The sequence below is a fragment of the Neofelis nebulosa genome, chromosome 16 (genome assembly GCF_028018385.1).
Source record: "Neofelis nebulosa isolate mNeoNeb1 chromosome 16, mNeoNeb1.pri, whole genome shotgun sequence".
Lineage (NCBI taxonomy): Eukaryota > Metazoa > Chordata > Mammalia > Carnivora > Felidae > Neofelis > Neofelis nebulosa.
Window position 1 is genome coordinate 33,447,287 of NC_080797.1, and position 20,447 is coordinate 33,467,733.

At 52.9% G+C, this 20,447-nt stretch overlaps 1 protein-coding gene across 3 annotated transcripts; it reads right to left on the reverse strand.

Moving 5' to 3' along the window:
- Positions 1 to 119: 119 nt before the first annotated feature.
- On the reverse strand, positions 120 to 19,928 carry HROB (homologous recombination factor with OB-fold). Of its 3 annotated transcripts, none has more exons than XM_058703215.1 (10): positions 19,705 to 19,928; positions 18,688 to 18,738; positions 12,520 to 13,695; positions 11,012 to 11,095; positions 9,412 to 9,552; positions 8,711 to 8,819; positions 8,438 to 8,523; positions 7,967 to 8,092; positions 6,485 to 6,602; positions 120 to 209 (listed from the first exon to the last, which is right to left on the reverse strand). In XM_058703215.1, the coding sequence occupies exons 1-10, from the start codon at positions 19,705 to 19,707 to the stop codon at positions 175 to 177; spliced, it is 1,929 nt and encodes a 642-aa protein (XP_058559198.1). In that variant the 5' UTR covers positions 19,708 to 19,928; the 3' UTR covers positions 120 to 174. The 3 variants fall into 3 exon arrangements, with proteins under 3 accessions (XP_058559198.1, XP_058559197.1, XP_058559199.1); XM_058703214.1 differs by lacking the exon at positions 120 to 209 and adding an exon at positions 3,766 to 4,378; XM_058703216.1 differs by lacking the exons at positions 120 to 209; positions 6,485 to 6,602; positions 7,967 to 8,092 and having other exon boundaries at positions 8,512 to 8,625.
- Between the last annotated feature and the right edge of the window lie 519 nt (positions 19,929 to 20,447).

Sequence of the window (20,447 nt, forward strand, 5' to 3'; positions counted from 1 at the left end):
AATTACATTACCTTTACGTTCATCTTCTTTTTTTTTGATGTTTATTTATTTATTTTGAGAGAGAATGTGCAAGCAGGGAGGAGCAGAGAGAGAGAGAGAGAGAGGGAGAGAGAGAGAGAGAGAGAGAGAGAGAGAATCTCAAGCAGGTGCCTCGCTGTCAGCGCAGAGCCTGATTCAGAGCTCAAACCCACGAACCATGAAGTCATGACCTGAACCGAAATTAAGAGATGGATGTTTAGCCAACTGAGCCACCCAGGCACCCCAACGTTTACACCCATCTTCACTCCAAGGGCCATACTTCCTGGCTCACGGAGGTAAAAAGCTTGGTTTTGACAATAAATTATACAATCAAGCCACTGATCACACTTGAGCACCTCTGAGGTGGGTGGTTTTATGTCGGTTTTAACAATGAGGAACTTAAGGGGAAATTAACAAGGGGAAATTACTGGCTCCAAGGTCACCGCTTGGAGCGGAGCCAGGACTAGGACCCCAGGTGGCCAGACTGCATAGATGGTGCACTTTGGCTCCAGCTGCTGTGGCCACACGAGGGCGGACAGTGGTGAGAGCCTCTCCCCACCCTCCCAGCAGGCCAGCATGATCTCTAGAAACTGCCCGCAATGAATTTTGTGTCCCCGCCCCCCCCCCATCCCCCGGCACCTGAAAGGGCTCACCTGCCTGCCAGGCAAGGGGTCCACCTGGCAACTGGGCACTAGGACCAAAGACACCTACAAACCACAAACTCATTCACCAAGAGAAAGCAGCTGTCCTTCCAGGAGCCTCTAGGGGGAGGAACGAGGCCGTGAAATAGCACTGGCTGGTGCTGCGGCCAAGCCAGGGGGAAGGGGAGGGTACAAGGGATGCCCCAGCCTCGGCTGTCCCAATCCCCAACCTCTCCCAGTGTGCTGGCAGGAGGCTCCTCGGCCCCTCAGGGCCAGCTGAGCCCCACGGCGGCCCGGTCCATCTGCGCCAGCGCTGCGGGCTCTCCTGGCCCCTCAGCCCGCAGCGCCTCCTCCCCTCCCTGGCACCGCAGCAGCCCCTGCTCCCTTACCTCCGACTACTTCCTCCCCCTGATCCCTCACACAAAGTCCCAGCGCTGCTTCTCGCACTGTCAGTCACCATCTCAGTGCCCTTAACTCAGACGGGCCCAGCCTCCTGCTGTTCCTTTCTCTGGCCACAATCCCTCTGCTCTGCCACCCAAGTGGAGGGATCTAAAATGGTTCATTTCCTAGCTTGACGGTGTCTGCTGGCTTCCAACAGCTGCCCTCTCCAAAGTGAAGCCCAGTTCCGCGGGCCCGAAGCATCCTCATTGAGGCTCCTCACCCTTCCCTGCCACTCCCCTGCCCCGCGCTCCAGGAGGACTTCACACGGACTTTGCGAAGGACCTAGCCCAGTGTCCCGTGGACAGAAGTCGGCCATGCTGGGCCAGGGCAGGGCCAGGATTTATTCAGCTGGGTCTCTGCGGCCCAGCAAGGGCCTGGCACACAATAGGTGTGGATGTGGTGTTTAGAAGCGCTTGGCTGGCAGCAGGCTGGCCCCTTATGTGTAGCGCATTGACTGAGGGCCCTTGTTCTCTGCCAGCCCGAACACTCATCTGCCTGCCCAAGTGGGTGGCAGCAGCCTGGGCTGTTTCCGGCACTGCCCTTACCCTGCTGTTCACCCACTCTGGCCCCAGCTTCTTGGTGGTATTCCAGGGTGGGGGATCCCAGAGGAGGAATGATATCATGCGCAGCGAGGTCTTTGGAGATCCTCAGAGAAAGGCGCCTCTATAAATGCGGCTGTGATTAACCCTGTTGGAACCCATTTGGTGTTTTAATTGCCCCGCCAACGGCCTAGCTCAGCACCCACAGCTGGGTTCCCAGGGTTGGGAGCCGATGGGCCGGGTGGGGCCAAGAGGGGCCAAGGTGGGGTGGGTGTCCCCGTCCTTCTGAGGCACACAGTGGTCATGACGTGTAGGGTGAAGGGCTGTGCTGACCTCCTCAGCCCCTCCGCAGCCTTCTTGTCTGTCACGCAGGCCTGAAGGTGCTCTGACTACAACCCAGTCCTCAGAGATACTGTGTGTTGTCTCCTGTCTTTAGCCTTAGCTTCCTGAGGGCAAAAATGGAGGCTTTTACTCCAACCCCCATACAAACCCCCAGGGAGCCCAGTTCGAGTGGCGGGAACAGTGCCAGGTGACTGGATACCCACCCTGCCCTCTGGGAGCTGAGCCTGTAGGGTAAGGAAGGACACAAGATTCCAGGATGCCGGTCAGGACTGTGAGTGGTAGAGAGCGGGGCTCAAGGGGACTGAGTGGGGAGTGGTATTGCAGGCCAAGGGGCACAGACCGGACGACCCCCCAGCACAGGTGGGCCGTGTCCCAGATCTGAGCTGCGTCAGCAGGGCTGGGGAATTTGCAGTGGCTAGAAGAGGGAGAAGTGCAGGATCTGTTCAGGTAGGAAGGTTGCTAGCAAATTAGCCCCTTCTTGCTCCTGGGCTTGGAACACAAAAGCCTTTCAGAGCAGGGCCCCACGGCAACCAGAAGCCAGCTGAACATGGCGTTCTTAAAGCACTCGCTCACTTCAGCCTTGAGACAGGGAGCCAGGGGATCAGCCTTTCTTCGGGAAGAAAGAGATTAGCGCCTTCCCCCAGAGCGGCACCAGACCCACTGGAGGCCTGATGCACAGCAGCTTAGGGAAGGCTGAGGCCGACACAGGGGAGGCTGGCAGTCAGACTAGGGTCTTTAACCCACACCCCCTCAACCAGGAGCTGGGGGACAATTCCTTTCTTCCCTTCATTCCAGAGAGGAAAACAAGGTTGACAACTTGGTATAATCACACCTTGTACACATGCCCCTTGTCCAACTCTGGTCTGAAAGGTAGCACAGCAAAGCTACAGGACAAGGAACTGTTGGGCAACATGATAAAGTAGCGTTGGGTTATGACCCGACACATAAAACAAATACCCATGAGCCCACACTGATATAAATGTAGGACTGAGTAAGAAATGAGGGAGAATCCCCAATAATCTATACAGACATTCTGCCCTTAGAGAGGGTAGAACAGGACTCCTCATTCCTCAGCATGGGCAACACCTAGTGACTTTCTGCCAAAGAGGACAGTATGAAAAGAGAGAAGAAGAAAATTTACAGTGGAGAACCCTGACAAACGCCTCCTTCAGCCAGGTGGTCAAGGTCAACATCAACCCTTGATGTGTGGTCTTACTTCTGTGGTCTTCCTCCACAAGACATGTAGCCCTAGTCTCTTTTTTTTTTTTTTTTTTTTTTTTTTAATGAGACAAATTCCAATAGGGGGCCTCCTGGAATATGCTGGACCCATACTCTTCCAAGCTTTCAAACTCATAAAAAACAAGGAGAGTCTGCCAGAGCCAGGAGGAGCCTGAGGAGACAGGACAACTGAATGGAATGTGGGGTCCTGGACCAGAAAAAGGACAGCAGGGAAACTGTAAATCTGAAGCAAGCACGAAGTCCAGTTAATAATCATAATGTACGGATACCGGTTCTTTGGTTGTAAGAAGTGTCCATGCTAACGTAAGATGCCGACAGGGAAACTGGGTGTGGGATACACAGGAACTCCCTGTATTATCTTTGCGATAATTCTGTAAATCTCAAACTGTCTAGAAGAAAAGTTTATGAAGAAAGAGACAGAGAGAGACAGAGAGAGACAGAGAGAGAAGGAAAATGAGCGGCCTGGCTCCGCCCTGGCCAAAGCCCCGCTGGCAGGACAGACAGGACCAGGAGCAGCGAGCGTGGAGGGGAGAGGGAGGCGGGCGGAACAGGCAGCTGCTTTATTTCAGAACAAGACACCACAGCCACACCCCTGCCCCCCACACCTGGGAACCTTGGGCACGGGTGAGCTGGGCAGCCCCAGGCCTCAAGAGACAAAGCAGAGGGAAGTCTGAGTGTGTTCCTTCCCCGACCGGAGGGACGGCCGCCACTGCTGTGGTGTGGCTCCTCAGGTGTTCAGGGGATAGGGAGTAAGGAGCTCAGGGGCCCCCAAAGTCAAGGTGAGGCAGGAGAGTGCCACACCTTCCCTGATGGCAGAAGGAACGGATGCACCCAAGGGCTTGGAGGACAGAGGAGCAGAAGGGCCACCCCTGGGCTGAGTTCCGGTATGAGTGACAGCAGCGGAGAGTCCGAGGGACAAGGGCGTTCCCAGGGAAAGCATCCAGGGTGGGGGCGGCCATAAAAGTCCTCAGCTGTGTTTATTCCCCAGTCGTGCCAGGCCTCCTCTCTCCCGGGGACCCGATCAGACACAACCGGGGCCTTGCTCGGGTGCTGAGAGGCTGCCTGCTCACGGTGGGTGCCTTGCCTCGGGGCAGTCCCAACTGCTGGTCCCACAGAAAAAGTCCTCAGGGAGCTCACTCAGGAGTCCATCTAGGTCATCTGCAGGGGGAGATGGAGAGGGTAGGCAGACTTAGTGTCAGCGTTAGGGTTCCACGTGACTCAGGTCCAAAGCTCCTGCCCTTCAGGGAGGCCTGGACCAGGCCACACAGTTGGGCAGTGGTGACCGCACTAATGGGCCCAAGGCCGGCCTGACTCCCACCTTCCCTCTGCTTCCCCCCCACACACACACACACACACACACACACAAGGGGTACGGACAAAATGCCTGGGCCGTTCTGTCAAGAAAGACGCTTTGCCTGGGCCTCAGTGGTTCCTCTCTTTCCATCCAGAGTGCTTGAGCAGACAGACGTTCTCTAGTGCTACCCTCTCACTGGCCAGAGGGAGAAAAAAGGCGGGGAAAGCCATTTGAGGTGTTCAGAATCACGGCATTCCCTAATCTGGTTTCTCACCTCAAGAGCGTGAGACATCATCATCCCCTTCCCCAAAGGGCATTCAGGGGCGTTTGGAATGAAAGTAACTGGCCCTGACTGTAGTTCTCAGACGGGTGCTTGTGTCTGAGAACTTGGAAATGGAGCTTGGTACTGTTACTGCTGACACAGCAGCTAACACATACTGAGCGTGTGCTGTACTGGGTGCGGCCCCTTCCTTCCAGTCCTCACAGTATACTTCACAGGGCAGTTCATGGTGCTTCCTGTTAGAATCCCCACTTTATCTGAGAGAACCGAGTTCAAAGAGGTCAAACAGCCTGCCCGTGGTGAGCCTACTCAAGCTCCATCCCATGCCAGAGCCACGGCTTCCAGCTAGAAAACTCCCGCGCCACGGACGGGATCAGGCCGCCTGCGGAGTAAGTCGGGCTGGAAACCACCCCTGCAGAGGCGAGTCTGGTCTGGCTCAGGGCACGTGATAAACATGGCTGCTGGAAGGATAGAAGCCTGTTTGGGGGCATTCAGAATTTGATTAAGGTGACCAGCCCTGTACTCGGGGAAGTGGGACTGAAATTTGTAACAAAAAAAGGTGCCCCTCACTAGCTACATTAGGACGGTTCGGAAACTCTATATTTAATGAAGGGGAATTGAGCAATCAGTGAGGGCCAAGGAAACTGGGAATCAGAGTAAGAATGAGTATTGGCGTCTCCAGGCCCTGTCCAGCCACCACGAGTAGTTGTCCGCTCGGCATGTCTGTCCCTACAGCGGAGACGTGACACCAGCCACAATATCGTACAGGCAAGTCTCCTCAGTCTCACTCCCTGACCACCGGCGACCTTCTGAGGATGGTTTGGCTTGTCAGCAAGCTTACTTACAAGGACATTGCAGAGAAGATTCCAGCATAAGGAGTACTTTCTCATAGGCTATAAGTAAATGGGCTCTGTGGTTTATCCGTTGGTCTAATGCGAAATTGGTTCATGTGAGACACTTAAAGATTTATTTATTTATTTAAGTAACCTCTACACCCGGTGTGGGGCTTGAACTCACAACCCTGAGATCAAGAATCGTACGCTGTTCCGACTGAGCTAGTCAGGCGCCCCTAACGCGAGACACTTACCCATAATCTCAATGAACTGTGAGGCCAGACAGGGTTGAATTTATGGAATCGAAAAGCTAAGGCGCAGACTTGGATTGTGCTAGCTTCATCTGGGGGATGCTGCCCCCCGAGGAACAAGCTGGCTGTACCCTAACCTCTGTACAGGGTATAACCAAATAACCCTGTATTTGGGCCTCTCGGGTCTGGGTCCTGGTCCCACACGGACGTGTGAGTCCTCAGCACCGCCTGCAGGGCCTCTGAGCTTAGTCAGGATACGGAAATCTGCCTCTGGGGTCTGGCCATCAGCCCACAGGAGACTCAAGCTGTGGCAGAAGGACGGTGCCGGTTCATCTCCTCCTTGTGGCTAAAAGCACACGGCCTGGAAATGGGGGAGACCTGTGGCTCACGCTGTATCTGCTTCATGTGGCCCCTATCACACCGGTAGTCAGTTCGGGGCCTTGCAGCCTGGCCAGAAAAGACACCACATCCGATTTCTGTAAGGTTGTGTAAGACCCAAAGATTCACAGGAGGAGGAGAAAGATGCAGCCAGGTTCTTCTGGCTGTGCTATTCAAGAGGAAATAGAAGGAGAACCTCTTTTGCTCCTGGGGAGCTGCCTGCCTTACCTGCTTCTGGGAGTTCTTCCTCAGGGGATGCCCCTGCTTCTGCATCGTGCGCTGTTCTGAGGCCTCTTCCAGACTTCGCAGTCTCATGGTGGAGGCTGCCAGGGAAGCTCCCTGGGTCCTGGGGACAGACAGCCTGGTTACCAAAGCCTGTGTTCTGGATACCCCTCTGGACAATTCCACATCCACCCAGACGACCTCAATGGAATAGGTGGGGGTTCAGGAAAGACAATACAGAGGAGTGTGGCAGGGGCCAGTCACCCAGGGGAGGGAGATAAAAATACCCAACACCCAAAACAGCAGGTAATTAAAAAAACAAAACGATTTTTGGGCACTCTTCTTTCCTAATTTTGTTGGCATCTGGTGCTTTAGGAAATCTATATATAGTTGGAGCAGAGAGTGAAGAAGCCATTCAAAAATATGCTGAGGAGTTAGCCTGGGATTAAAAAGCTTTTAATAATCCCCACACTAGCTGATATATGAGCAGGTAGTGGAAATTAGTAATTAAACTGTTAACTATGGTTAGCCCTAGGGGATGGCAGCGGAGAAGAGTAAGTTACAAGCTTTGCTTTATTCTCTGTACCATTTCGATTTTTGTCAAGGGGTATGGGTATCTTGAAACTTAAAAGAAAAAGAAAGATGATCTTTTGGAAGCAGGGTGATTTTGAGAAAATGTGGAAGGTTAAGGGGAAAGATAAGAGAAATGGAAGTAGGCCATTAGAGCCAAGGGTGCAGCGTGAACAGAAGTCATGAGGTCTAACCCGTTCATTTCAGAGATGAAGCAACAGCAGGGGCAGGGACGGGACTTGCCCAAGGTCACGTTACAAATTACCAGCAGAGTGGGGACATGACCCAGGTCTCCTGACCTCCAGGCTGGGCCATGATAACAACCCAGGATCCCGGGAAGTGTGGAAGTGGCCACAGAGGGGACACTGTGTGCCAAGTCAAGGCCAGGCTCTGCACTCTTAGCCTGGAGTGGAGCTGCCTGGAACCCCGGGCTCCTTTAGTTCCCAAGGGGGGTGTCCCCACCTGGCTTCTGTGTGGGTGCCGCCTCACCTAGCGTAGGTGGGGGCCAGGAGGGAAGATGCAGACTAAGTGCCGGCTCACCCGACAGTCTGTATGTAGCTCACTGTTCTCTGCCACCTGCAGCAGATCTGAGCCTCCGTCACTTACTGAGGGCCACACCCTCTGGGGGACGCACAACTTGCTTAGTTCTCAAGTGACTCCTATCCTCTCCAGTGCTCAAGCCTGCCATCAGATCACGATCCCCAAGAAGCCAGCTGCTCTAGGTCCTGTTACTGTGCCATCTGGCGGGCGGCTGGACCAGGAACAGAAGGAGATGACCCTGTCCCCAGAGGCATCTCTTCACCTCAGGGCAACTGCCCCCTTCACACCTCTGCTCCCCAGGGTGAAGGAGGGGAAGACACCAGAATATACAGGCAGAAAGCGGATCTCCCGGGCCACGTTCCATCCCGCTCCTCTTACCTTGGGGAAGGGCGGAGATGGCTTGAGGAAGTTCCCATCCCCAGAATCTGGGCCGTAAATATGGACCAGGTTGTTGGGCGTCACGTTGAGGTAGTGATTTCGGAGCGAAGGAGAAAACACTCCAACCTGGGGTCGAGGAAGGGGAAGGTCAGTGCCCTGACGGGGCGCTAAGATGCTGTCCCATGCCACCTGGTCCCTGCCTGCCTCTCCCTCTCTGGCTTCTGCACCAGGCTCACCCAAACCGCTCCTGCCCCCGCCCTGTAGAAGCACATACCACACCCTCCTCCCCACACAACACAACCCCCCACCCCATCCCCATCCGCCCCACAGAATAGGAGGCGGGGTCTAGCACCAGCCCAACCATTCCTGGCCTGGGGACCGGGGAGGGAAGGGAGCCAGACGGACAACTCAGGGGCCTTCTCCAGGGTTGGGAGGGTTGGAGAGGAGGTCCCCATTTGGAGCCCCCCATACCTGCTTCAGCAGCAGCACTGAGCCAGGCTTCAGCTCACTCTGCCGGGCCTCGAGCAGCAACCTGTGCACCGTGCCCTGCATCTCTCCTGCAAATACCGCGCGGCCCATCAGTCTGGGTCAAGGACAGCGCAGTGACTGGTTTGGGCCCTGGCTGGGAAGTGGGCTGCTCACTGCCTCAATTTTCCCATCTGCAAATGAAGAGGGTGACTCCTCCTCATCTCCTGAACTCCACGAAGGCCACTCATCAGACACCCCCAGGACCTAACTTCTCACCCGTGGGGTCCTTGAAAACCACACTGGCGTCCATCGTGCTCCGACTCAGGGACTTGATCATCACTGCCATGTTGGGGACCTTGTTCCTGGGAAGCTGCCTCAGGGCTGCCTGGTTACAAGGAGAGGCATTTGCTGAGCAAGCCACATCCCACCTGTAAGGTTCCCAAGTGCACCAGGGCAACCGGAGAGGAGGAGGAGGGGAGGAGAGTACAGGTGTGGTGATGCTCTTTTTGTGGGGGGGCAAAAGGGCCGTCTGAAGGACCCATCCTGTCTCTCTCTAGCAGACCCGAAGCTGGCAGGTCCTTTCTGCCCCCTGCTTCCTTTCTCCAGCATATATGTGTTTATAGAGAGCTACATCACAGCAGGCCACGAGAATGTGTCTGCATATGACCCTTGACCTCTAGGGAGCTCGAAGGGTAACCGTGTGCTTACCCCCGCCTCATCCAGGGCCTGGATGTGCAGAGACATAGCCATAACCCACTTTCTGCTTCCACCTGTGCCTGATACTGTCGATGCTAGTGAAATGCTAGGTGAGCGGAAGATGATACAACCAAAAGGGACCCCGTGCTGCTGCTCAGAGACAGGCCTGGGGTAAGAGGGAGCAAACGGACAGCCCCTTTCCTAAGGTGGAGTAGGACAGCAGGTTGGTAGGAAGGGTAAAAACGGTCTTTCTTGCACATCTCAGCACCCAGGACCCTTACCTTCCGCAGCACCATGACGATGCTATAGGTACAGAGAAAGCAGGTGGGGTCTCTCTCCTCCAGGCCCAGAGCAGATTTCATGGCCAGCCAGGGCCCTCGCCCAAAATCCTCCTCCACCGACGCCTGGGAACTAGTAACAATCTGGCACCACAGAGCAGAGGGGGAGCCTGTGTTAATGGACCCACCTTGCTACAGACCTTGACCGAGACAGGATGGAGGGGTGGGAGGGAAGGGCACATTCCCTGCAACACGGTAGCCACAGTCTCTGCTTTCGTTTATCCCCTAGGTCTCAGAATGGTACGTGAGATCTGGTTGCACAGCACATCTTTCATTTAACAGCAATAGCAAAGGTGCTCCTTGTTTATTTTATTTCATTTTAGGGCACCTGGGTGGCTCAGTCGTTAAGCATCTGACTTCGACTCAGCTCGTGATCTCACGGTTCATGAGTTCGAGTCCCACATTGGGTGAGCACAAGCCCCACTTCGGGTGAGCCCCACTCTCTCTCTCACCCCTCTTTCTCTCTCTCCCTCTGCCCCTCCTGGGATGCTCTCTCTCTCTCTCTTTGTCCCTCACTCACTTGCACCCTCTCTCTCAAAAATTTTTTTTAAATTTTAAATCAGTTCCTGACTTTAGTTGTCCCGAAGCAAATGATGGTCTATCCATGCTTGTCTCTTGTGTAACAGCCTCGAAAAGTCTTAGGGCCAGGGAGCCCCCACTTACATTGATAGGCTTTCACAGTGCCTTAAGTCATTTCGAAACAGTCATATTTTATTTGGGATGCCTCTGGCTTAACTATTAACCTTCTTATATTAAAAAATGCTCATATTAAAAAAACGCCTGGGTGGCTCAGTCGGTTAAGCGTCTGGCTTCGGCTCAGGTCATGATCTCGCGGTTCATGGGTTCGAGCCCCGGGTTGGGCTCTGCGCTGACAGCTTGGAGCCTGGAGCCTGCTTCAGATTCTGTGTCTCCCTCTCTCTTTACCCTCCCCTGCCCGCACTCTGTGTCCTCTCTGAAAAATAAACGTTAAAAAGAAAAAAAAAAAAATGCTTTGAACCCAGAGGAGTATTTGCTGCTTTGGACCTGAAGCGGACTGATAGATCTGTGGAACTACAGCAAAGAGAAAAACTGCTAGAGAATTAAAAGCAAAAGTGGGTGTGAGGGCAGAGTAGGTCAACGAGAATCCCAGTGAGGAGGAAGGATGGGTCTCCCCCACCAAAAAGGAATCCACTGGAGGCAAGATGAAGGCAGATCGTTCCCCACTCAATTCTCAGAAACCTGAGAGGAGGGGTTCCTGAGATACAATTTCCTAATACCTATTACGCTCCCCTCCCCTGAGGAAAGACGGGAGTTAGCTGGGCCTTTCTTTCTTAGAGGAGTAGGGAAGACTGGACCCCTGGCCTCGGTCAGCATCAGGACGGGCTTCACTTTGTGCCAGGAGAATCGCCACTTCCCCAAAGGGCCTTCGCCACGTGCCCTTTGGTGCGTCACCACGGGGAGGCCTAGCAGCATAGACTCTGCTTCTCAACTCCTAAAACGTGCAAGGATGTCCCTCACTCTTAAATGATGTCCAGGAAGTGAACATCTGCAGGGAACCAGTTACCTCGGCCCGGAATTTAGCCAGGGCACCATGAGTCGGAGTCTGGGGTGTGGAAACCATGATCTCCTCCAGATTTTTCCCACTGTGCTGCAAGGGGAGAGAGAAGAAGAAGGCGAGAGCGAGCTCAGCAGCTGTTATTTACAAATTGCAGCTTCTTGTCTGGGTTACATAATGAGTTCAGGAAACTATCAGGGACAATTAACACATATTACGTCTCTCCTAACGAAGTCTCAGGAGCCTCGTTGGCAGCTCAAAAAAAGATGCTTTGGGGACTGTTTTGGGAATGTGAGGGAGCTGGAGTTGGCCCAGGAACAAAACCCAGGGCTTCCTGAAGGAGGCAATGACCCGGATAGAGAGGCCTAGGCTAGGCAAAGGGGCAGCTTTCCCCAAATCCCTTCTCAGGGACCGAACCCTTCCCTGCAGAGATCTAGCCCAGGAGGAAGGTAGATGGCCTCCTTGGATTTCCCTTAAAGTGCCAGCGAAGAGCAAGGAACAGGTAGAAATTATCTGAACCGCCCTAAAACGTGAGAAAAGGAGCACACCAATCACCACCAGACCAGACCCGCAGAATCCCGTTATCTGGGATCTGATCCAAGATGGTTGGACGGATACTGTCCCTCCACCACCGCTGAGATTCAAACTCTCAGCACAGCCCGGCTTCCCCGCACCGACCCCGCACACCAGCCACAGCGAGCTGTTCTCTGCGCCTCTGATGGCATCTTGCTCTTACGCTGCGGTGCCTTCGCACACGTTCTTCCCGGTGTTGCCACCGCTGACATGCCTCCCGGAGCACAGCCTTCCTACACACACCTGTTAACCTCCTAGCCCTCCCTCCAAAGCCCACTCGGTAAGCATAAGGAGTCCAGTGTCTCCCCTGCACCTAGGGAATGACCTCTACTCACACTATGCATTTTACGCCTAATCGCTCGTTCGCGTCTGCTTCTTCCACTGCGCTGGAACTACTTCTGTTTTAACCTCTGCCTTCCCAGTTCCAAGCGAACTGACCAACACATACAAGTCCTTAGGAAACAGACGTGAATGAATCTGCCTTGCCTTAGTGCTAGCAAACAGGAGGTGCTCAACAGAAGAATAAAGGTTGTGAGGTTCTCAGAGCCAAAGCACCTCTCTCGCCTGTGGTTTTTCAAGCACTTGATTCTTTCTTCCCACTTTTTTTGACTTCTTCTACCACTTGGAAAGCCCCCCTCTCTGGGGTGCCTGCGTGGCTCAGTTGGTTAAATATCCGACTTCGGATCAGGTCATAATCTCGCGGTTTGTGGATTCGAGGCCCGCGTCAGGCTCTGTGCTGACAGATCCGAGCCAGGATCCTGCTTCGGATTCTGTGTCTCCCTCTCTCTCAAATAAAATAAACATTAAAAAAAACAAAACAGCCCTCTCTCTGCACTTTCTCCTTCCCTCCCTCCCCCAGGAGTGAAGATATTCTGGGACCAGATTCTCCCCCTTGTCCCCGCAATGTCCTGGACCCTTTCTGCCAACGAGAAGCCGTCACTCACCTGGTGGGGCAGGATCCCTGCGGGGCCGGGGAAGCGGCGGGTTTTGGTGCGGGCGGGTCGCTGGGGTGTCCGGTTGGCAGCAGTGACCAGCTGCACCAGGTGGTTGGTGACTATGGGTGGCTGGAGAACTGCTTGGGGAACCAGGGAGGAATGGGGGCTCTTTGGGGTGCTGGCAGGACACTTGATGGAAGCCGCTGGAGCTCGGGGTTGTAAGGGGCTCCGAGGAAATAACGCAGAGATAGTCCTCGAGGGAGTAGAACAGATCGAGTTGGGAGTTCGTGGTCCAGGAAGGTGAAATTTGCCACGTAAGCAGGCATTTGGACGCTGGAATGACTGACCAGGGAAAGGACTTTGCAGGCTGCTCTGAACAGGCCGGCCAGCAGCTTGGAGAGGCTGTGCCGCTCGAAGAGCGGGCCCCTGAGGGCAGGCTTCCGAGTGGGGTTGCTGAGCAGGAACTGTTGAGGCAGTTGGGGTAGGAAGGTTGCTCACAGCACCGGGTCTCAGGTGGGGCTGTGCAGTCCTACAGTGGACCCCAGGTGCTGGGGGCTCATCGTCGGCTGACATGACACTCGTTATGTGGGAGGCAGGCGTGGGCCCCTTTTGGCAAGACCTGCTCAGCTCAGCTACGCGAGCCTTTTTAGCCAAAGCTAAGTCCTCCTGCTGCCAGGTGGGCGGGATTCCCGTGGCCTCACTGCTGATTCCAAGTTCCAGCTCCACGCCAGGCCCCTCCAGCTCCATGCTTGCCAGGACCTTATCAAATTCATCTTGTTCAGGCCCCTCAAAGCCACTAATCACCTGCTGTTGGCTCTCAAAGGTGAGCAGGGGGTGGGAGGCTGATGTCTGGGGTCTCGCTGGCTCTTTGAGCACTTCTGGTAGGGTCACTCGTCTCTGATGGCCAGTCCAGCTGCTAGAAGTCGAGACAGGCCTTAGGGGGGCTGTTCTTATGGAAGGCGGGTCCCTGATGGCCCTGGGCATGCTGGAGGTAGGAAGGCGGAGTCCCAGGGCTGACGGGCCCAAAGCCTCTGAAGGAGCAGTGGGGCATGACAGCAGCTGCCCAGAAGACTGTGCCGACACGGTCTCCTGTGGCCTAGAAGAGACAGGTCTCAGGCATCCAGCATTCAAAGGCCGTGAGCCAGCAAACTCGTTCTCTGCATCCTCCACAGCAGATAAAAAATCCTACAAAGAAGCAGAGATAGTGGGTCTTGGCATCTGGAAATCAAGAAACACACTCTGTCTCTCTCTTTTTTTTAACGTTTATTTATTTATTTATTTATTTATTTTTAATTTTTAATTTTTTTTTCAACATTTTTTATTTATTTTTGGGACAGAGAGAGACAGAGCATGAACGGGGGAGGGGCAGAGAGAGAGGGAGACACAGAATCGGAAACAGGCTCCAGGCTCCGAGCCATCAGCCCAGAGCCTGACGCGGGGCTCGAACTCACGGACCGCGAGATCGTGACCTGGCTGAAGTCGGACGCTTAACCGACTGCGCCACCCAGGCGCCCCTATTTATTTATTTTTGAGAGAGAGAGCGAGAGAGAGCGCACACCCACACACACAAGTGGGGGGTGGGGCAGACAGAGAGGGAGACCAGAGAATCCCAAGCAGGCTCCGTGCTGTCAGCACAGAGCCCAACACAGGGCTTGAACTCATGAACTGTGAAACTGAGCCAAAAATATGAGCTGGACACTCAACCGACTGAGCCACCCAGGTGCCCCAAAGGAACACTCTTGCTCTTACTGTTTCATGTATGTGGCGTGTATATAAGCACAGATATATGCAAGTGAGAAACCAAGCCATGAAAGGCAACGGTGGAGTCTCTCACCATCTTTGACCTTGTCTATGAGCCCACCTCCAGACTTTTTTTTTTTTTTAAGATTTTATTTCTAAGTAGTATCTATATCCAACGTGGGGCTTGAATTTACAACCTAGAGTCGAGTCCCATGCTCCACAGGGGCGCCTCGTGGCTCAGTCGGTTAAGCATCTGACTTCAGCCCAGGTCATGATCTCACAGGTTGTGAGTTTGAGCCCCGTGTCAGGCTCTGTGCTGACAGCTCAGAGCCTGGAGCCTGCTTCAGATTCTAGGTCTTCCTCTCTCTCTCTGCCCCTCCCCTGCTCATGCTCTGTCTCTCTCCCCTTCAAAAATAAATAAATGTTAAAAAAAAAAAAAAAAAAGTCTCATGTTCCACCCACTGAGCCAGCCAGGTGCCCCAGAATGTTTCTGGTAGAATCCTGGAGGTGGTGGGATGCCTGGCTAGCTCAGTCGATGGAGCATGGGACTCTAGATCTCAGGGTTGTAAGTTTGAGCCCCACGTTGGGTATAGAGATTAGTTAAAAATAAAATCTTTAAAAAAAAAAAAAAAAAAAAAAGGAAATAAGGAATGAAAGAAACATTCTTTTAAAAAAAATTTTTTTTAACGTTTATTTATTTTGAGACAGAGAGAGACAGAGCATGTATGGGGGAGGGTCAGAGAGAGGGAGACACAGAATCTGAAACAGGCTCCAGGCTCCGAGCTGTCAGCACAGAGCCCGACGCGGGGCTCGAACTCACAGACCGCGAAATCATGACCTGAGCTGAAGTCGGCCGCTTAACCGACTGAGCCACCCAGGTGCCCCAAGAAAGAAACATTCTAAGGCTAAGTCTTCAGGTAGCTTCTCTCGGGGGACAGGGAAGCGGTGGCAGTCAGGGGAGTGGCAGGAGAAGCAAACATACCAGGGCACAAAGGAATCCAATCACCCAAGGCCACACACCCATCTCAAGAAAACAAGCTTTCTGGTGTCCAGCCTGTGCAACAGGGGTCTATCCAGCTGGTCATGCTGCCTGTTCTCAACGCACTCCTCCCCACTCCTCCACCACACATACACACACACACACACACACACACACACACACACACACACACAGCCTTCACTAAGCCAGAGGCCTTGGATCCAGCAAAATAGGCAGAAGTTAAATATAGCTTTTCAGGCAAGTTAAATTAAGTATGGATTCCAGTTGGGAAGCAAGGTGAGATTGACACCTTCGAGAGCAACAGACCTGTTCTGAGGGTGTTTTTGAGTTAGAACTGCTGATTTAACTGACAGGAAGGTCCCCTCCACCCCCAACCCGTGCTGCTGCATTGGAGTGTCTGGGCCAGAGAAAGGTTTTTTCTGGCTTTGTGTATTATCGGGGGTGTAGCATACTCTAGCAGGACTATCATGGGATTTAGCAATAATAACAATATTAGAATTACAGCAGCAATAAAATCCTGATGATCCTGGAGGTTGACAGATCCCTTTTCTCCTAAAGAGCTCACTCATAGGGGTGCCTGGGTGGCTCAGTCGGCTGAGTTTCCGACTCTGGCTGAGGTCATGATCTCGCGTCTGTGAGTTTGAGCCCCGCGTCGGGCTCTGTGCTGACAGCTCTGAGCCTGGAGCCCACTTTGGATTCTGTGTCTCTCCCTTTGTCCCACCCCACCCTCAGGCTCTGTCTCTCTCTCTCAAAATAAATAAATAAACATTAAAAAAAAGAAAAGAGCTCACTCTTAGACATGATGTCATCTGCCTTGGGAAGGGGGAAACGGACTGGCCATGGAACAGAAACTTGAACTGTCAGAGTCCTTCACTCTTCTTTTTTTTTTTTTTAAAGTAATCTCTATGCCCAATGTAGGACTTGAACTCACGACCCCAAGATCAAGAGTCAACGTGCTCTACCCACTGAGCTGGCCAGGCACCCCACAGACCTTCATTCTTTTTTAAAAAAAACTTTTTTTAATGTTTATTTATTTCTGAGGCAGAGAGAGACAGAGCATGAGTGGGAGAGGGGTGGAGAGGGAGGGAGACACAGAATCAGAATCAGAAGCAGGCTCCAGGCTCTGAGCTGTCAGCACGGAGCCTGATGTGGGCTCGAACTCATGGACCGTGAACCGAAGTCAGTCGCTCAACTGACTGAGCCACCCAGGTGTCCCGAGACCTTCATCCTTAATCCCATTGCTGGCCCAGCCGTCTTACCATCACCTGGTAAGAACCAAGTGGGGCACTTAGCCACTTTTGCAGCCTGTAAATACACATCTAGAAAGCTGAAAGACAAGGACAAGGACACATCTCCTCGACAAAGCTGGCAATTTTGAATTTTTTTAAAAACCGAATTAAAGTCCCCAAGTGATAACAAAAACATGTAACAATCTGAAACCATGCCGGGTGCCAGGGACCATGTAAACATTTTACCAGAATTCTCGCAATGAATTTTCACAATGGCCCTAATAGATATTATTATTCCTGTTTTATGGATTCAGAAATGGAGACTCAAAGAAGTTAAGTACCTTCACAGAATCAGGATTAGAACTCCTATGTGCCCCTGTCACTATGTCTTAGGGCTTCTGTGAATGAGCAAAGCCAGAGACTGATTTTTTTTTTTAATTTTTTTTTTTTTTTAACGTTTATTTATTTTTGAGACAGAGAGAGACAGAGCATGAACAGGGGAGGGGCAGAGAGACAGGGAGACACAGAATCTGAAACAGGCTCCAGGCTCTGAGCTGTCAGCACAGAGCCTGACGCGGGGCTCGAACTCACAGACCGTGAGATCATGACCTGAGCTGAAGTCGGACGCTTAACCAACTGAGCCACCCAGGCGCCCCCAGAGACTGATTTTTAAGGGATCTGAGGAAGTTCTGTTTTCCCTTTCAAACCTCAGGTTCCAAAAGCCTCAAAAGAACTGTGAAAAGGACTGTGGGGCCCCGGTGCAGCATTCATCACCATACTAGGTACAAACTGGGCATCTGGACAAATTCTAAATGTGATTTTTATGTTATTTACTAAACATGATTAAAAAAATTTTTTTAATGTTTATTTTTGAGAGAGAGAGGCAGAGCATGAGCAGGGGAGGGGCAGAGAGAGAGAGACACAGAATCTGAAGCAGGCTCCAGGCTCTGAGCTGTCAGCACAGAGCCTGATGTGGGGCTTGAACCCACGAACCATGTAAGATCATGACCTGAGCCAGAGTCAGATGCTTAACTGACTGAGCGCCCCATTCCTAAACATGATTTTTATTTAAAAAAAAAAATTTTTTTTTTTAACGTTTATTTTTGAGACAGAGCATGAACAGGGGAGAGGCAGAGAGAGAGGGAGACACAGAATCTGAAACAGGCTCCAGGCTCTAAGCCGTCAGCACAGAGCCTGACGCGGGGCTCGAACTCACGGACCGTGAGATCATGACCTGAGCCGAAGTCAGACGCCTAACCGACCGAGCCACCCAGGCGCCCCCTTAAACATGATTTTTAAAGCACAGAGCTGGGAGACAAAAATAGGCTGGAATGGCTTGTCGCCGATAAAGTAAAGCAATTCTACTCTATAAATGCAGCTTAATAGTTTCCATATACGTAGACTGGAATCAGGAGGCGAGGACCTCACCCGGATTGTTGGTGCTGTTTTCTTAAGCAGGTAAATTTACCTATTTGGGTTTTACTCACTTCAATCCTACCTCTTTCTGAAAAGGATTTCAGGTAGCAATTTTGGGCCTCCCAGATGAAACTATATCCATTGGATCTGAGCAGGAAGAGAGCTGTGGGGATGGCTAGCTTGTTCAGTGATCTCTGACTATACCCCCAGATTAGAAATAGCCCTGCCTGGGCCCATCCCTAGAAGTCCTGGTTTAATTGGTATGTGTTAGGGCCTCAGCAGGGGTGATTCTAATGTGCTGGCTTCCGATCCAGTCTAATCCCTCATCTTCTGAGAAAGAGGGAAGGGAAGAGCCTTTGGAGCAAAAGAATCTCTCTCATACCGTAGAAAACAGAAGGCCAGAGAATGAAGTAATTTTCCCTGGCTCACATAGCCACTTGGCGACTGACCTCAGGCCTCCCGTCATCCAGTCACTGTGTTGTCTCTGGCTCTCCATAAACTTTCTTTCCCACCTCAAGTATGTCATCGTAAAGGTGAATCGAATCATCCACATAATATCGCTTCCAGACCAGGGCCCTTACCATTTAGGCACCTCACGTCTCTGGCTTTGTGTTTCTAAAACGGTTAAGTAGGCTGTTTACATGTCTCATGTTTTCTCAGCCTCTCACAGACAAAAAAGCTATACATGTCAAAAGAAAGGAGGCTGGGGCAGGCTGCTTCGAAATGTTCTGAGTCTGGGTGTTTACAACTCAAGACCTCCTCTGCTATCTCTGATCACCAACACTTCCTTACCTCATCTTCAAACTCCTCTTCCACAGTAAACAGCTTCTGCAAACTGCATGCCTGAGAGGAAAACAAAGCAATTGAGGTTGGAGGAGAAATTCTGCTTGCAAGTACATTCTGTCCTCACTACGCTTCTTTCCAATTCTAACACGACCACCAGGTGTACTGTTTTTTATTTTTATTTTTTTGCTAGTGCTGAGGGAGGAATAAGGGATGAGGAGGGGAGAGATGGGATTTACTTAAAGGCTTGGATGATTTAGAATCCCTTCTTGTAAAATAATCCACGCAGATCCAGCTGCATTAGCCCTGGGAGAGGGGGGAGGAGGCAAGAGGAAGGCTGCCAGAGGGAACCTGGGTCATTCTTTGGACTCCGCGCCGTGCACATGGGCCTAAGGATTTTGCAACATCCCAAAGACCTGGCCTGGGGAACCCATGTCAAACAAGAGAGAGGCCACCATAAATCCAAGCATGCCCAGCAGTGCTAGTGGCCTTGTTTCTGAAAGCCAAACCAGTGGTTTCCTTCTATCTAATCCCATGCCCCAAAGCCAGCGTCCCAGGAGGGTAGGATGTCCCAGTCCACGGTTCTTTCTTTCTAGGCAGCAGGGCTACTGTGGCCAGCTCTTAGACTGGCGTCAAACTCAAGAGCAGCGGGCTGTGCCTAAACCCCGGTTGCCAAAAGAGCAAGAGCTACAGTTAGGCACCCCCACCCCCAAGCGTCCAACGATCCGAGTGTCCGGGTTAGGTGGAGGGGGTGGGGGCTCCGGAGGCGTGACGTTTGAGCCCACCGGGGAGGATGACCAGGAGTTCTCCAAGAAGAGATGGAAGGCAACAGGAGGGAAACTGAGGCCCAGAGGGAGGGAGGTGTGTGGCGAGGACCTTCCCAAGGGTCTCCGGGCAAGCACTGACTAGAACCTAGGTCTCCCGAAGCCACCAAGCTCTGACCCAAACCCTAGCCGTCCTTGCAGCTAGCACGAGAGAAGGGCTGGAAGCCGGAAGGCAGTTCTGCGGCCTCGGGCACGGCATTACCATGGCGACGGCCGGCGGGCTCCGGCGAGAGGGGTGGCCGGGAAGCCCCCGACTCGAGGGGTCGCCGGGGCCTCGGTCTTGGTTGCGGTGGGAGCGTCGGAGTCCGGGCCGCACGGTCTCTGAGGCGAGGTCGGAGAAAGGCTACTCAGCGACCCTGGCGGTGGCCGACAAACCCGGGAAGCCGAGCACCAGCGCCCGAGGCCACTTTCGAAGCGGCCGCGACTCCCGAGTCTCCGCCCTCTTAAAGGGGCTGGCCTATTTCTATCCCGCCGACACAAAGGCCCTTCCTCGTCAGTCTTCCGCCTCGGCCTTAAAGGGAAATGAATGGGCTCTCGGTCGCCCCCCAGCGGCCCCTCGGGTCAGGTCGGCGGCTTCAACAGGAGTTCTGGGAGAGCAGGCTGGGAATCCTGGGTCCCCAGTGCCGCCCACACCCTCCTCTCTAGAGTTAAGCACACCAGGGACCTGGCACTAGAGCGTGAGTCTCATTCACATCAGAATCCTCCCCATTGGTCTGTCTGTCCATTCATCTGTCCATCCATCCTTGCAACACGTAGGTATTAAGCAAAGATGTTCTTGGTCTTGCTCTTTTTATCCTTCATATTTCAGCTTAGATCTCAGATCTTCCCTGTCACTGGTCTCTCAGGTAACATCCCTCCGCCCATGGTTTACATCTTTATTGTGTGTCTTCCTCACTCAAATATGAGCTCCCGGGTTTCAGCACCAAAACCAAAACAAACCAATCA

Coding starts and splice junctions, on each gene's coding strand:
- HROB (XM_058703214.1), bottom strand. Junction 11,096..12,519: donor CAGGGATCCTGCCCCACCAG/GTGAGTGACGGC, acceptor CTCCCCTTGCAG/CACAGTGGGAAAAATCTGGA. Junction 8,524..8,710: donor GGTTTTCAAGGACCCCACGG/GTGAGAAGTTAG, acceptor CGGTATTTGCAG/GAGAGATGCAGGGCACGGTG.